The 18,125-nt window shown below is 29.5% G+C and overlaps 2 protein-coding genes across 4 annotated transcripts; both read left to right on the forward strand.

Annotated features, from left to right (window-relative positions):
- Nucleotides 1–2,874: 2,874 nt before the first annotated feature.
- On the forward strand, nt 2,875–6,546 carry LOC106755980. 3 transcript variants are annotated; one of them, XM_022776055.1, is made up of 8 exons: nt 2,875–2,917; nt 3,023–3,378; nt 3,509–3,604; nt 3,727–3,774; nt 3,922–4,003; nt 4,565–5,188; nt 5,798–6,132; nt 6,226–6,546. In XM_022776055.1, the coding sequence occupies exons 6-8, from the start codon at nt 4,589–4,591 to the stop codon at nt 6,338–6,340; spliced, it is 1,050 nt and encodes a 349-aa protein (XP_022631776.1). In that variant the 5' UTR covers nt 2,875–2,917; nt 3,023–3,378; nt 3,509–3,604; nt 3,727–3,774; nt 3,922–4,003; nt 4,565–4,588; the 3' UTR covers nt 6,341–6,546. The 3 variants fall into 3 exon arrangements, with proteins under 3 accessions (XP_022631776.1, XP_022631775.1, XP_014493704.2); XM_022776054.1 differs by lacking the exon at nt 2,875–2,917 and having other exon boundaries at nt 2,989–3,604; XM_014638218.2 differs by lacking the exons at nt 2,875–2,917; nt 3,023–3,378; nt 3,509–3,604; nt 3,727–3,774; nt 3,922–4,003 and adding an exon at nt 4,097–4,242.
- A 9,271-nt stretch (nt 6,547–15,817) lies between these two features.
- LOC106776135 (dof zinc finger protein DOF5.4-like) lies at nt 15,818–17,863 on the forward strand. The gene has a single exon (XM_014663485.2). It carries the CDS (start codon nt 16,161–16,163, stop codon nt 17,124–17,126), a length of 966 nt encoding a protein of 321 aa, XP_014518971.1. The 5' UTR covers nt 15,818–16,160; the 3' UTR covers nt 17,127–17,863.
- Nucleotides 17,864–18,125: the final 262 nt, after the last annotated feature.

The following is an 18,125-nucleotide window of genomic DNA, read 5'->3' on the forward strand; positions in this document are numbered from 1 at the left end:
TAGCCGAGTACACCATGGTCTGCAAACCCACGGTCATTCCACTAGGCATTTCTTGCTCTCCACCTCCCATGATTCATCTAGTTATTGCCACCGGTCACCTGGGCTTCACCTTATCATGGAGGGACATATTTGTCTGGGCCCGATTACCAAATCTGAACCATCGGCTCTTATACCAAATGATAAAATAACAGTGTGAAAGTTGACCTAAACATGCTATATAAACATTATAATAACACATCCAGATGAACACAACAAAAGCAAGAAAAAAAAAACATAATGTGCGTAGTACCTCTTGCCATTGCAGCTTTAAAATCCAAACACAATTTTGTTTTCTAAACATTTACTAGCTCAAAACTCGATGGTGTGTTTTCTGAATAAAGGAACAAACTTAGTGATCAAAATATAGAGTATCACATTCCCTTTATAAAGTTTGGCCATCACAGGGTTAAAAAATGAATGGGTTTGACGTTGAAACAAAATTTAGTAACTGCTCCAAAACTTCTATGCAGTTGAAAAAATAAAAAATAACGACTTAGTGGACCACATTATGTTCCTTAAAAATAGGAACTAAAAATGCTATAATGTTTAAAATATTGCTAACACAATATGTCCAACAAATAACAAATATCACTAGGATATGCTCTAACCTGACTTTGATGCCATGTTAAGAAGTGGACTTTAAGTCTAACTCAACCCCACAAAACCGGCTTGGAGGTCTGGTTCATATTTAGCTGGAGGTTGACCATGGTTAGAACGGGGTGAAAGATTATATTGAACAGTAATAGACTCAATGTTTGGTGTGTTGGTGGTCTCACACAGACAAGAATCAATTTCATGATCAATTTCATCTGAATTAGTATTATCAAGGGCAGGGTCAAGAGAAATAAGTTCATGATTAGTTTCATCTACATTAGTATTATCAGATATAGGATCAGAAGGTACCTCTAAAGAGTCAAGCCGAATCTGAGTTAATTAGTTATGACCAGAAAACACTATATTATCCAAAAAATACTCACTTCCTGCAGAATGATCCTCACACAATAATTTATCTTCACATTATAATTTTATATTTGAAATATTAAACATACTAACATCATCATATTCTTATTCTGTTTAAATTACAAAAGTACTCAATTTAATAAGTAATTAATAAATATTTGTTTTACTTAATTTCATACATGATTTTAACACTTGAATTAACTGAGATTAACTTAATTTTTAGTAAATCAATCCTCTTTTCCTTAAAAATTTTGAAAAGAGGTTTGAAAAAACAAATATATATGAAAATCTAATGTATTTTGTTTCTTTTTGGAAGAATTAAAGAATGATAGCTTGACTTTAAAATTGTAATTTAGAGTTGATAGACACTTAGATCGGAATTCAAATTTGGCATTCACAATTCACCAACAATGTTTGATGCTTGAAAAATAGTTTACTTATTTGTTGTTCAACTTTGTTTTCTTAAAAGTCACACCATCGTTTGATGCTTTTGCTACATTTTTATGACCATCCATTGGTTATTGGTTTTTCTATCACCTCTTTAGTTGATTAATCTTTTCCTTCTAAGAGTTACTTCCAATTTTAAGAAAAGACAAATGAAGAAATTGTTTCACATGTTTAGATTTTAGAAATATTGTATCCGAATGTCCAAACAAAAAAACTTTGATGTTAGCCGACAATAGGAAGGTATGTTATAATATTATTCACTTTTGTCTTCAACAAGTGAATGTTCCTCCCCTAATAATAAATCTAAATTATCTTTAATTCAAGAAGATTTATTATCGTTTAGACACCTACTTATACATGTTCAAAATATTTTTAAAAATAAAATAAAATAACTATTTTCTAGTCTTATTATATTATGAAAGAGATGGGAAGTAAAATCATGAGAGACCAAAACTATCATTAAACTAAATTATTTTAAATAGTATTAAAAGTTTATTTTACTTACCCATGTTCCCATGTTATATACTTTTAGAAATTTAGTGAATGAATAAAATAAAAGATAATCAAATGATGGATTGAAAATGATATCACCAAATATATAAATTAAAAGTATATATATATATATATATATATATATATATATATTTGTGTGTATTTATACATATTTAAAGCGTATACGCATAAATTAGAAGCAAATTAGAGAAATACATCATGATAGATAAATTATGGTAATAACTAATAGTATGAAACAAAGAGAAAATATAGAAACTAGTGACAACATTTTAACTAAATGTAATTAATGTTACTTAATATTAAAAACAAGTGTTCTTAATTAATATTTTTAAGGTACTTGTTTATAGTGACTAATAAATCTTCCTATCATATATGTTTATTATTTTGTACAGTGATTTAATGACAATATAAAGAAATACTTAATATGATTATTTGATTACTATAACTACTTGGAGAAAGTCGTATATTTTATAAAATGTTAAATTTTATTATTATAATCAAACTAACATTTTTTTAATTGTAATTAATAGTCTATTTAAATATTTACCAGTAATTTGAATATTTATTAATTTTACAATAAATAATTATATTTATTTTGACATTTTAGGAAAACAACATCATGGTTAAATCTCCTCTGAATTTTGAAAAACACTGTATTGTGTCCTAATTCAAAACAAGATACAATTTTATGTTTCTTCTAAACAAGAAAATAATAATAATAATAATAAGTATGGTTGATAACAGAGTCAAACCCATTGAATGAAAGTTGAAACCTTCACCCTTCAAACAAAGTATTATGGAAGGTTAATTAATGCTTGAAACAAATTCTAAGTAACAAAAATTTCTAATTTTGAAATGAATAACCATTATCATGCAAAGCATCACATTCAAGGAAAAGAAAGAAAAAATCTTACAGAAAAACACAACATAATACTAAAAGCAAGATGATTTAACAGAGGTAAGTTAAATCTAAATCCACTTTCTATAATATGTATGCATATACTTGCATTGTCTTGTAAGTTCATGTATTGAAATTATTTACTTTGTGCTGTTCTCATGCAAGTTTCATGGTCACCAAACAGCAAGAGCGTGTTTAAGAGGAATGGACAGGAGAGAATCATAGGAAACTATGAAACGCATGACTTTGGGGAAACATGTTAGAGGATGTGCAAGCAAACAACATTTGTGTTGTCAATCTGGCTGTTTGGTGTTTGTTTTAAGGATATTAAATATTCTGAACCGTCCATTTATTATTTTTACTTTACATTTTTTGTTTTTCTGCCAACCGTTTCTATTGAAACTAGAGTGAGATAACTCTGCGTTTCTTGTGGTAAATGGAGTTGCAAATGATCCAAGAACAAAGAATGTGATGCTGAGGACCAATTTTGACCTCTGGGTTGTTTCGAACATCAAATATTGGTGATTCAAATTTGATTCTTATCATTCTGATCGTCACTTTTTTGTTGATTGCATCCTTTGTGCACTGTTTCTGTTTTATCAATTTGCATAAATTGTTCTATGGCCTTGTTCCTGGATTATTTCTTTTCAGAATGACGAGGAATACAATTTCATTCTTGTGGTGAGATTTAGAGGGAAAACAACAACACAGAAAGTGTAACTTTCAATATCTGCATTTGGGCCATGGGTAAAGTTTACTTCTTTCATCAGTGATAGAAATGATTTCGGGGATTTTTTGTATTTTTTACTCATTTATTTTCATGTCCCGCAAATTTAGGCTATCTATGTTTTTCTTGCTTCACGTTACAGGCATGGATTCTCTAAAACATTCTACTGATCATTCTGTCTGGGAACTTGGTATTCTATTTTTGTTATCTGTATTCAAATGTCGTACTTTGCACAGATTGCATTCTTGTTTATCAGAAACTTTTCAAAATCTCCCTTTTCTTCATATATTCATTTCATCACTTTCAAACAAGATAAACAGTCAATGTAATTTGGCAGATTCATGCAAAAACAGAAATTATTGCCCTGAAAACTGAATGTGATAGCCAATCCTTTGGCCCCTTGACTGGGATAATTACAGGTACGTGGTCATTGTCTTCTACAGTTTCTTTTCCCTTAAAATTATTCATAATTTTTTTATAGAAATTAGTTTTAAAACAATTTTCGCATATAAATTCATCCCTGAATTTTCCACCTTCCGTTTTAAAGGAATTCAAACTGGCGTAGGGTCTAGTGTAAATAAAGTTATTTTCTTCAGTCCTCTCCTCTGTAATGGACTGCATTAATTCTTTCTATGTGATTGGCACCAACAGAGACAAGGTATAGACCCTAAAAATTATTATATTAGATACATATTTAATTTCTCTTCATCATTCATATTTAATGTCCTAGGACGCGGATAAAAGTAGAAAGCAGCCAATATATATATATTATAATGTTAATCTAATTACTTTTATTCAACCTCATCAGTTGTGTTTGCCCAAAATTTTCTGCGATTTCAAGGATAGTGACAAAACTGGAAGTGCAATTGAAAACCTTTGTAGACTTGGACTGCATATTTTTGTTTGCGGTGTGAACTGTGAACTGTTGTTTTCTTATCAAATTCATCCTGCAAATCTCACTACCAGTTTTTCCAATGCAGTGACATAGTGATAAGATTGGCAAGATGAGAAATTCAAGAGGTCGCAGCATGAAACATACACATTTGTTTCATCGTGAAGATCAAAGAAGTCAAGAAGAAAAGAACATTGTGTGGGAGAGACTGGAGGGTGATACTGATAAAAGTTTTAGGACAAGGGAGATTCCAGTGAAGAGGTTGTTGAATGTAGGGCATTTTACAAGTGCTTCAGGGGAGTTGTCAAAGTTTAGCAAAGGAAAGAACTTTTCAGCAGGAATGAATGTCATGGACTATGATGTACCTGAACTGGTTGTTTTTATTCAAGAGGATAATGAACAGTTTGTGAAGGACACTTGCATTAATAGGGGAGTGCCACCAGAAGGCAAGTGCCTCTCAGAAGATCATGGTATGATGTCATGTCACTTTGACTCTGACATGAATAGAAGAAGAGATCCAAATCTAAGGACTATGGAAGCATTTTCAGACAATTTAAAAAGACTAGAATATGCCTCTAAACCTCTTTCCCTTAAGGAAGCAATGGAATTTTATGACTCCAGAGCTTTAGTGATTGATGTTGAAGGGGATTCAGGATACAATATTTCAACTGATCACCCCAAAAAGAAGACAACACCAGAGACCCTTAGAGAGGTGAGACAATTTAATCTCACACTTGTACATTTTATCTCTTCGGACAAAGAATTAGTTTATTTTTAGAATATTGCTATAAACACTAGAATAATATAGAGTTGTGTCTTCTCTTTTAGCTTATTTGGTTGAACCACCAATATCAATGCACATGTTCTCTTTTGTTTCATATGCATGGCTGCATGATTAATAAAATATTGAAACTAGTCTTACTACCCATATATTAGCTCTTTCCATCTACACACTGTCACTGCACTACGGAAGGCCATAAGAAACTAGTTGCAGCACCTGCACTTGCACTGATAGAAATATGATAGGTTAGATTTATGTGTGCCTTTGTCAACTATAAGCAAATGCAAAACCAAGAGAACAGAAACTCTTATTTGTTAGGGAAAAAAAAGAAGAACTGAATGAGAAAATCTCTTTTCTTTTCTCTGTTCTTATGTTATCTTTTACTTTGTTTTGATCTTGTCATTTACTACTTAACACTCAATATTTGGTTCTAAATAGAATGGTCACTTTGAAATTCGGGCGAATAATGAAAAGACCATGAAGAAAAGTTGTATCATTCCAAAATTTGCATTGAACTATTGTATCTGTAACAATCCGTAGGCAATAGCAACGGAAGCAGAGTTTTCAAGATCTCTCAAGAATTGGCAAATAAATTCATTTTTGGGTACAGTTGGCAGAAGGGTGGAGTTTCCATGTTGTGCAGATTGTGTGCAAGTTACTGACACAATCATGTGTAGGTCTGAGATGTGTAACTCACAAAGTCCAACAGGTTCAGGAAAAAGACAAGACAATGATCCTCAAGAGACTTGTTTCTCTGCTGAGGGCCCTCTATCTGGCAGTCCAACATCACATGCTGCTCCTGCAACGACATCTAGCAATGCCTCTCATCACTCTAATGACAGCATAAGCAGCACACATTCATTTGCCTTTCCCATGTAAGTTTCTTACACTTTAAGTTGTCTCTCTTTGGCAATACAGAAGCTATCTATGGTCATAACTATTTAGGCATAATCCTGTTTGATTTACAGATTACCTGAAGAATGGAATGGAAGCCCGGTGAGAATGTTGGAAGCTGAAAAAAGTCAATTAAGGAAGGACCTATGGCAGAAGATAGTGGTATTATTCTCTTGCTGCAAAAGTTGATTGCTAAAATTTTGCAGTTCGGCAGACACTAGCAGAGCGAGGTTTATGCATAAAAGTTACTATACCTTGTCTAAGTTCATTGTGTTATAGGATCCATAATTGTGATGTTTATATTTATATTTGTTGTTCTACACCTCCCTCTTTTATATTTGTATATTACAAACAATTGTGAAAATTTCTCTCCATGATGTGATTTTACTCAGCAGGACAAATTCCATCCAATGTAATATTTGAATGCCTATAAGTGATAGCCAATTTTTATTAAACTATTAATGTTCAGTCTCAGACCCAGTTTGAAGATAGTGCTCAGCTGCTTCACTAAGGTATTGTTTGAATATAAGAAAATTATTAAAAATTAAAAAAAAAATAAAAATTAATAGTTAATAATTTATATCTTTCGCTAGTAATTTGTTGTTGATTAATATTTAAAATTACAAATTACTTGATTAAGATATAATTTAAGAAATGCCATTTATTTTTCTATCATCCTAATTAGTGTCTATATCTCTCTCCATCTTAGGAAATGATGATGTTCACACATGTTCAAGATAACCAATTTGAGGAAGGAGTTTTTCACAATGTAAATAATTACCATTCTATATCTTTCAATCAACTATCATCGAATAAGAAGACAAAATTAATAGAAAAGTTTGATCATGACCGGACCTCTACTTTTGAACCCATTCCATGAAGATTTTATTAGGGTTCTTAAATTTCTAGTGTATGAACAATCTAATAATAAAATGATGTCCTTTTATTTATTTTGTTGAAGAATCATATGTAATTCTTGTATCATCAAGACTTTCTAAAAGATTTGTTAAAAGATGATTCATTATATTTGTATCAAATGAATTAAGTGATAATTGAATTGTGAGATTTGAACTGTTATACTTTTAACTAAGTTTTAATTTTTAATGTAGTGATTAATGTTTGATTTAATGATTGGTATCAAAACCAAAATCAAAGAATTTAATTCTTGCACAGAAATTACCTTTATTGTCACCCCGGTTCACATAATATTCAACGGAAAAAATTGACCGATGACATTTTCGTAAATAAATTGGCCTTGTAGACGTCGGTTAATGGAGGTCCGACGTCTATACTTTAAACCATGTCAGTTCGTAAAATTAGACGCCAAAATGGGAGTGTGAGAAGGTGTAAAGTCATTTTTTTTTCTATTTAGACGTCGAATCGCGTCACCCCTTGTTTTGGACGTCGGTTCCCCTCACATCCGACGTCTAAATGGCATGACAGGATAGTGAAAAATTGTTTTGGACATCGGCTCCCCTTACATCCGATGTCTATATACACCACAAATATTAATTTCTAAATCGAATGGATGTCATATTAGTGAGGTCACTGACATCTAGTAGAGAATAGACGTTGGGCATTGGGGGCACCGACGTCTTGATTCTTGTTAAATCAGAAATCGCGAACCTACGGTTACGCGCACTTCATCGTCTTTCTCCTCACCTTTTCTCTCCGTGACATTCCATTTCCAGGTGCGTTTTATCTCTTTTGAACCGTTTAAACTTACTTTTACTCCGATTAAATTAGTCTTTGGTGGATTGTCTTCCATTTGAACCGATTAAAATGAGTTTTCGTTGTGTTTTGGTGTAGTTTTGTTCGTGTCTTTGGGTAGTGTAGGAGCACATTCTCCCTTTGCTAGTTTTCTCATAAGAAAAGCGTGCGTCTTTTGGATCTCTTATGACATTTCAACATAAAACCGAACCTGGGTCATTGCCTAGTTCTCATGTCACCGTATTCTTTTTTATTGATGGTTAGAATGGAATTAGGCAAGGACCCAGGTTCGATTTTGGGTTCAAATGCCGTAAGAGATCCAAAGACGCAAATTTTTCTTATGAAGAAACTAGCAAAGGAATAAGGTGTTACTAAACTACTCAAAGAGACGAGTAAAATTGCACTAAAACACAACGAAAGCTTATTAGATGTCGGTTAATGTCATGTTCGACGTCTTTATAGACATAGAACTTTATAGGTCTGACGTTTCATTAATGTTACCCATAAAGACGTCGGATCGGAGTCTGACGTTAAAAGTTCAAAATAACATACGTCTAAAGCCTTTTCTACACTAATGTTGGTAAGACAATTTTTCACGAGAGAAAAAGTTAACAACGTTATTTTTAAAAAATATAATTAGACCAAAAGTATTTAATATGTAACTTAGTAAAAACTTTTATATAAGACACAATACTAATGGGAATAGTTAATATATTTATTATATAAGAGAGGTTTTAAGCATTGATGGCAATTCAAAATGAATAATTAATAAAATTCAGGCACATATTTCAACTTTTTAGAGAAAATTCATCAAGTTCTACACATTTTGATAAGTACGTTTAAAACAAAGTTTAAAGCATAAATGTTTTCTATTTGTAAGACGGAAGGATTATAATATGTCAAGGGAGACAAAATAAGTACTTTTTTGTAAGACAATATATTTATGTTTCATCTAATAAGCAATAATCACATCATAATACATGCATCAATAACTTATCCTATGTATATTATTTCACATCCACCAAAAAGATCTCTTAAATTTAATACCTTATTATTTCACAGCATAATATTTTTTTTTATTGTCAAACTGTAAAACAGAAAAAATCATTATCCCAATATATTCCAAACTCAACTTCTAATTACTAATTATGCTGTATGTTTTGTAATATATTATCATTAATAACATAAAATTTTAATTAAAAATCAAATTTATTTTATTAGTTTTTTTTTTACTTTATTTAATTCTATATTATCCATCTTAATTAAATACGAAATGATTATAACTTCATTATTAAATGGTATATATTTGCAGTATTTTTCAAAATATATATTTGAATCTCTCAGTATTGATATAAATTTTATTTATCCACATTTTTATATGTTCTAAATATAATAACACAATATAAACAAAATTTACTTTACTATTGAACCAATATTTTCATTCATTTGAGAGGTTACAAATTTTTAAAAATAATTTAAATTTTTACTTTTATATCTCATCAATTAATATTTTACTTATGATTTTTAAAATATTAATTTTTATTATAATAATAATAATAAAATATTAACATTATTATTTTTTTAATAAACTGTGTCATTAAATAAGTATTTGAGCCTTAAAAAAACAAATTCTAATGACAAAGAGAATGACTTTAACTGGTAAACAAAATCAAGGTTTTTTTGGGGTTAAATATGTATTTAGTCCCTATACTTTTGGTTTTAGTTTCTCTTTCAAATTAAAGGTACAATTTAGTTCTTCAACTTTAGAAAATTCAGGTTTTAGTTCTTTTTACCAAATATTTTTAACTTTATTTGTTGTTTCAAACACGTTTCATTATAGCATTTGGATTGTTTACACTGTTTGACACATTTTTGCTTCAATTTTAACTGAAAAACACGTTTGAAACAACAAATAAAGTTAAAAAAATTTGGTAAAAAGAATTAAAACCAGAATTTTCTAAAGTTGAAGGACTAAATTCTACCTTAGTTTGAGAGAGGGACTAAAACTAAAATCGTCCAAAAATATAAAAACTAAAAACGTATTTAACATTTTTTTTTAGAGAAAAAGTTCAACAACCACTCTGAAATAATTTTATAATAATATTATATATAACCAAAGTAGTCTGGAGAAGCGCTGTTCTATGAAAATGTTATGGAAGATTATTATGTACGGAGAAGATGGTATAGAAAAATGGGTAGAAGAAACGGACAAGGGAGCAGTTACGGAGTCGTACATTTTAGCTGTGCTGTTACCATTTTAAAATAATATAAAATAAAATCAAACATCTCACCAATAGAAACATCCCACGTGGCAACGTTTGCACCACCTATCACATGTACCGAGGATTAACATCTTATCATAATCAAAAATTTTAAATGAATTTTTGTTTGCATTATCACTTTATATATAAAAGTTAATATAATATTTTTAGCTTTGTAAAGCTATATAAAATTTGAATTTTGAAATAATAGTTACTCGGCTTTTGTTAAATCATTTATGTTAAAGTTAATGTATATAATAAATCAACAAAAAGTAATTAGTGTTATCTTCAATAAAAAAAGTTGTATTAATTTATATGATAGTTGTTAACAAAAGAAAATATATTATTGATGAAGTAAGGTGATAAGAAGTGATCTTATAGAAATTTAATTAAGTATTCAAATTTTAAGTGGTGTTTAAATTGGAGAGATGATTTGAGAGAGATAAAATTCTAATGTTAGTTGGATTAAATGATTTTAAGAAATAAATGAATCAATTTGAAAATAAAATTTATAAAAATTTGTATATAACGTAATACTTATGATAGATTAAAAAATATTTTAATAGATAAAATTAAATAATTATTTTTTTGTTTTTAAAGATAAATGTGATATAGAGATAAATATAAATAGTAAAAATTATGTTAAAATAAAATTGAAATTGTTATTGAAAATTATAAAAATATTATAATTATAATAATTACTAATATATTCATATATAATAAAAAATAAAAACAAATTATATATATAAGTTGTAATTTAAAATTAAATAAATAAATATAATTAATGTGTGATAAAGTGTATGGTAAGGTGAAACTCGTTCACAATGACTTTATAAAATAATAGAAGTCACTACAATATATGTATTGAATGAATCCAATATCAATATATGTATCTAGATAATTAAATTATAAGAATTAATTATATGTTGATTACTTTGTAATTATTTGAAGTGTTAGGTATTATAATGAATTTGTTTACTTAATGTATAGTTTCTTCTATAAATGAGCTCATCTTTTTTTCCTTTTTTGTTTTTGTGTCTTCTTGATTTATTCTTTTTGTTTTCAAATATTACCTTTAACTCTTGTGAAAGACTTTAAATAGTTTTTTATTTGGTTAAGTTTTAATTTCTCCAATTGTAAATATTCATGTTATATAAATTATGGTTACAGTTTTAGATGATTCTAGTAATATAATTTGGTTTTGACTTTTTTATTTTTTATTATCAGTTATATAATATTTTATTTAATAATTGTATAGTGTTAAATAAGATGTTATAACATACTGATATTTTTATTAATAAATGAAATATTAAAAAAATCTTAATGTATGTTTGTTTTATTTAAAAAGAAGTAAATATTTTTTAATATTATTTATGAAATTAATAGAAAATGAAAACTTATTTGTCCAAAAAAAAATATATGTTGTCTAACATAGACTTAAATTGTAAAAAAATTAAATTCTTATCTTACGGAAACAATTGTTCAAAAGCATACAGAGCTAACCCAAAAATATATTAACAAAATGTTTTAAATGTAGCCATTATTAATAAATGTTTTTATTTATAAGATATGATAACCTAATATAGTGATAAAAATTCATAGTTAACGCTAATTAAAAATCACAACAAAAATATCTTTTTAATATTCAATAGATTTTTTAATTTCATAATCAAATGTTTTAAGAATATCTGATATTTTTATAAAGAAAAACTCTATATCACAGTAGCTATATTTTATTCCATTTTTTTCTCTTTTTTTTATGCAAATATTTTTCTCTATATACAATATACACCATTAAGTTCAAATGATACCACTTATGTTGAAACAATTACATAATACATAAGTAAGATATAGCATTAAGGTGGAATTGTAACTAATTTAAATAATAAGTTATTAAATAAACATGGAATTGTAACACAAAAAAAAAAATCCTTATTAAACTCTACATTTTAGACATATAATTATTTGTTATTATTTTTTATTTATATAATTTACTAATTTATTTATAATCTGAATAAAATAAAAGAAAATAAAAATAAAATATTTTAATATTGTGTGTTGAGGAGCGTGTCCGACAACTCGACAGCAGATTTCATGAGGTTCTCCTCTCTCCACCTGCTCTCATTCCCTCTTCAACTCACCAACTGCATATTTTGTTTTCATGTCAAAACAAATGTATATAAAATAATCAAATATTAAAATAAATCATTTATAAAATATAAATATTCAAACAGAAAACTATTATTATTTCTTCTTATGTTTTAAATGGTATTTCCAACTCATTTAAATCTAGTAAAATATTTTTTAGTTTATAATGATAAGATGTAAGTAAATATAACTGATTTACTCATACATACAAGTTGAAGATATACTACTTAATAAAAGATTCATTCTCAATATAATACTTTCTTTTAAAAGTCATCCTAAGCAATTTTTGTTCGTTTATTATAAAAATTATATATATAATAACATAACTTCTTTATAAAAAAATATAGACCATTTGACCTACATGGTGGTAATATTTATTTGTATTAAAAAATTAACAAGTTATTATTTTTATCAAGTTATTAAAGATTAATATTTGAAGATTCATTACATTATAATGTTTTTAAAGATTATTTGATGATTAAGATAATCAATCTATTGTATATTATAAATATATGTTAGTAATGAAGTACAGAACATCTTATCTTACTTTAAGTAGCATGAATAATATATGGAAAAATAAAATATTTAAGATATTAAAAATTATTTTTAAAAATTTCTATAACAATTTAATTTTTTGACGTTAACGTAATAATTAATTAAAAATAGTAATAATTTTAAGATAAATGATGATATTTTCAATCAAAATAAAATATTTTGAATACATTTGCATGACAATGATAACCAATTATGTTTCAGAATAATTTATTAATCTTTTATTTATATTTTCCGTTGTTTTTAGAAATAACTTAAAATAAAATAGATGGTTAATTTTTTATATAATTGATTCAAGTTGTAATTGAAAAATTTTCTGTAAAGTGCTTTTCGGATGGTTTGAGATTATTAATATATATTTTTTAAATATATCATTTACAAACATATGTGAAGCTCTACGATAATCTCTAATATTTGTTAAAACATATTTCTTGTTAATAGATTAAAATCAAAGTTGTTTAATGAAAATTGTTTTCTCATTGATTGTAATCTTTGTGATCCATCACATCCAGTTTAGATGATGACTTTCTTATACTGTGATGCATCTTATTGATATATTTGTTGCAAGATTTATAAGTAAATATTCGTAATTTTTGGGAGGATTTTTTTAAAGGATTCTAAGTGCATTATCTTAAGTGTGATTGCATGTTTTTTGTTTAGGATATGAGGTCGAGTCATTTTCAATGTTTACACAATTTTTCTTAGGAAGTCATCTGAGAGTTAACCTAAGCTTTTGTTTACACTCAACCATTCAGAGGTGTATTTGTCAAAGATTCTGGGATGCTAAAGTTAGCAAACTGTTCGTACGGTAACTTAGTGCTATGGTTAATGTGCAGTAAATACGAATACTTACCTCTAATCATGGTCCGATCTCAGTCCAATATCTCTCATTACCATTTACTTTAATCTTTGTAGAAAAACCTGATTATTGACTTGGACCGGACGTTCTGCTCCTGGTCGTCCGGTCATGCTTAAGGATTTCTGTCAGGCTCAATTAGTTTGATTTCGTTCGGGTACATTTCACATGGACAACATGATTATAATTTAGGTAATTTTAAGATAGTAGAAACAATCACTCTAAAGTTTAGTTAATTGATATTTGATGTTGAATCACTTTATTTTAACCATTCTAAAAATCTTGCATGAAATATTTTTATCATTACCAATACTTTACCGTATCTTGTTTCTTTACTCTTACGAAAATCTTAATTCTTGAATCAAGTATTTTAAGATATTTTCTTTGAATATGTTAACTAACATAAAAATTTTAAAAACACCAATTCTAGTCTCCTCCTTCATATTAAACAAGTCCTTTATTTACAAATGACTTTAAAACTTGTTTGAACAGTTTTTTCATCAAAGGTGTTTGTGTTAATGAATCATTTTTGTATTTTACAGAAAATTATCCTTTTAAAAAGTTAGCATGAAAATTTTAGATTTAATCATTTTTGAGGTTCCTATTTATGTAAAAACATCTCAAATAGATCCTTCAATTATTTTTTAACTCAATTAGGTTTCTATCCGTGTAAAATTGATTCAATTACGTCATTGTTGTTAATTTGAGTAAACAACTTTGAAAAACTCATGTACCTTTAATTAGAGATTTTGGTAAATTAAGAATTTGGATTTTGACAAATTAGGAATTTAGTGAAATTTTAAAATTTTTTAATTTAAAAATTACAGAATCCATGTCACTAACATTCTCAATGTGCCACATGTTCAATTACAAAGTTAGCATGCCACATAAATGTGCCTGCCACATGGTTTAAATTTGCAAAGTAGGCATGTTACATGAGTGCATTCTTAACTATGTTCACTTAAATTAATGAATAGTGCGTTACACAAATAGAACCTTATTGAGTTAAAAAAATGATTTTTAATACTACATAGACAGAGATCTCATAGATGATTAAACTAAATCTTTTTTATGTCAATTGACAAAAGAGTATTAAATGTTATTGTTAATTATATATTTTTATACCTCTTTAGATAATTGAAAATATGTATGTTGTAAATTTTTTTTTTTCATTTGGAGTATAGAAAAAAATATAGACTCGATAATATATGTTATACAAATAGCATATCACTGACCTTCACTCTTAATGAAAGTTTTGTAGGATGTTAATATGTAAGAATATCAAAGAGATATAGGATGTTTTGAAAATGATTTATAAGGTAAGAAAAGGTGTTGAAAGAGTTAGGAAGAATACCTCATATAATAGTATGAAACATTTAGGATGTTTTAGAGAATAAGCAACAATGATGGACAAAGATAATCTTGTTGTTATGTAGAAAGAAATTTGACACAAAAAAGATAAACATCAAGATTTTGTAGTCCTTCAACAATAATTAATAACCTAAAGTATCAAAAGACATCAACTTCATTAACATGACAACTTTGTTTGAAAAATTGAGAAAATATAAAATTAGATTAAAGATACTAAAAATCATATAAAGATCTTGAAAAGAAAAGGAAGAACTTATTACTTAAGAATAGAGATCTTAAAAAAATCACAAAAATATGATTCTTATCTTATGGTCAATAAATCTGCAAGATTAAAAAGAAACAAAGAAAAAAACTATATATTTTCTATATAAAAAAGTATCAACACTAACATATTTTAAATACGATAAATTTGAACATATCAAATCATTATCTCTTAATAAATATCAAAACGCAAGTTGAAGAAAAAAGAGAGAGAAAAACATAAAAAGGAAAAAAATTAAATAATGCTCATCTTCTACGACTAATAAAGAAATAAACTTGTAGCTAATGGAAGATGTAAAATAATTTATAAGTTTTGAGTTTGAAAAATTTAAATTGATTTAAAATATCTTAAAATTTTTTCAATCTCAGAGTCTATTATACTTAAATATAGTTTATTTATTTATTCTTTATACCATTTAAATTAAGATTAAATTATTAAATTAATATGTGAACATTCCCAATTTTTGATAATATTAATATAAATATTTGAGTGAAGGTTTGTGTTGAGATTTTTGTTATAGGAGGGACATATTAGTATTTTGGCATGGTGTGTGGTGGCCCACCGGTGGCCAAGGTCGTTTCGGTCAATTACCCTGAAAAATATTAGAAAAATGGAAGATAGCGAAACGAGACGAGCAGTGCAGTGGTCTGCAGGGATATTTGTCAGTCCCAAAGACTCTTTCTTTCTCTTCTTCTCCATCACACTATTCCCCATACCTTCTTCAACAAACTGACACTTCTCCCAAAACATAGTACACTCTCAGACACACCCAGAGAAACAAACTCTTCTTTCTTTCTTTCTTCCACACACCACACACCGCAAATTTTCACCTTCCATTTCTGCCCGGAAATGCAGGATATACATTCCATCTGCGGCGGTGACCGCAGGCTCAGACAGCACCACCACCACCACCAGCCGCTAAAGTGTCCGCGCTGTGACTCACTCAACACCAAGTTCTGCTACTACAACAACTACAACCTCTCCCAGCCACGCCATTTCTGCAAGAACTGCCGCCGCTACTGGACCAAAGGCGGCGTCCTTCGCAATGTCCCCGTCGGCGGTGGTTGCCGCAAGTCGAAACGCTCCAACAAACCAAAAACCACCGCCCACAACACCAACGATAGCAGCAGCAACAACAACAATCCTTCCCCTTCCTCGCAGATCGCTCCGGCAAACGCGTCCACGACGCCGTCTGCTGCGGAGCGGGAGCGCAACTCGAACTCCCACTCCAGCAGCGAAAGCTCCACCCTAACCGTCACGGAGGCGATGTCGGCGCCGACATCGAACACTTTGTCTAGCAACGCTTTGTTCCTGGACAACGTCCGCGAGTCGAAGCTGTTCGCTAACGCTAATAACCCCTCTTTGGAGGGCGGTGGCGTTTTCTCTGAGATAGGGAGCTTCACCGGCCTCATTGCTTCAAATAACGAAGCATTGGGGTTTGGGTTTGGGAATTGCAGTAATAACAACGGGAACGGCAACAGCAACAGCAACATCCTCGATGCGACGACGTTTCGGTTCGGCGTTACTCATCCGCAGGGGAATAATAATGATGAGGTACAAGTGGCGGGTGGTGGAGAGCAACAGCAGAATCATCATGAGGAGTTCGGTACGGCGTCGTTTCTGGATCTGACGGCGCCGGTGGAGTTTTGTTCGTTGGCGCAGAAGAGTGGTAATGAGGGAGGGTTTGGGTCGTTGGATTGGCAAGGCGGTGCGGATCAAGGTTTGTTTGATCTCCCTAACAGCGTTGATCAAACATACTGGAGTCACAGTCATTGGTCCGATCAAGATAATCCCTCTCTCTTTCACCTTCCTTGAGATTTGTTTTTGTTTTTTGTATTCTGAGAAGGAAAGAAAAAGAAAATGTGGAAGGAAGTTAGAATTAATTAGCGTATGTAAATTTTTGTTTTAGTTGTTTTTGGAGGGGTGATTATGAGAGTGATGAGCATGTGCAACTAACAAAGACGACGATGTTAGTTTCTATTTTTATTTAAGGTTTTGATGTATGTATGAATGTATGTATGATGCATGGATAAACATAGGAAAGGAAGGGTGTTGTTGGTGGTGTAAGGATTGGGATTGTAAAGTTGTTTTGGCGTGTTTGGGATGGTATTTCATCCGCACTATTAATGGCTATGAATTTGAAAAGGACGCGTAACACTTTGCGTATAATGTGCCACGTCACTATGCATGTTGATAATGACGATAATCATGGCCTGATTTAAGGCCACGGAGGTCTTTGCTACAGCGAAATGATGAAGAGGAAGAAGAGATTATCAGATGGTAGGGAGAGGTCACATCGGAGATGATGACTCCACGTGGCGGGACTCATGACTGAGTGGGAGATGTAGGGATGCCATGGCTGACAAGACATGATGAATGTGATGGATGAGTATGCCACTCATAATCAAGATTAAAAAGATCAGAACAACGGTGTGGCCAATGCTGTTGGTGCAGGTGATACTGCCCCCAGGTAACCAAATATTTGTACCTTTACCTGAACAAAATATGTTACAACTTCAGAATACTATTATCCTGCACACAAATATTTCACATTTTCGTCTCTCCTCCGTAATTTCAATTTCATTATTATTCTTAAAAAAATTATTATTTTCAAACTATCGATCTAACTGAAAAAAATATATTATTTTTATAAAATTTAATTTTTAAATTTGAAGAAATCAACTATAAAAAAAAAATGTAAATATAAGAATAAGTTACATATCGTTTATATTAAATTCATCGTATAATTTGTATACAAATGAGTTAATTTAAGTCGTGTAAAACGAGTTAAGTTAAGTGAAGTCGAATTAAATT

The sequence above is a fragment of the Vigna radiata genome, chromosome 2 (genome assembly GCF_000741045.1).
Source record: "Vigna radiata var. radiata cultivar VC1973A chromosome 2, Vradiata_ver6, whole genome shotgun sequence".
Taxonomy (NCBI): domain Eukaryota; kingdom Viridiplantae; phylum Streptophyta; class Magnoliopsida; order Fabales; family Fabaceae; genus Vigna; species Vigna radiata.

Excerpts from the sequence above, each read along its gene's own strand:
- LOC106755980 (XM_022776055.1), top strand. The coding sequence starts at position 4,589 with ATGAGAAATTCAAGAGGTCGCAGCATGAAACATACACATTTGTTTCAT. Across the intron at positions 5,189-5,797 it reads CACCAGAGACCCTTAGAGAG|GCAATAGCAACGGAAGCAGA; the intron begins GTGAGACAATTT and ends AACAATCCGTAG. Across the intron at positions 6,133-6,225 it reads CATTCATTTGCCTTTCCCAT|ATTACCTGAAGAATGGAATG; the intron begins GTAAGTTTCTTA and ends TTTGATTTACAG.
- LOC106776135 (XM_014663485.2), top strand. The coding sequence starts at position 16,161 with ATGCAGGATATACATTCCATCTGCGGCGGTGACCGCAGGCTCAGACAG.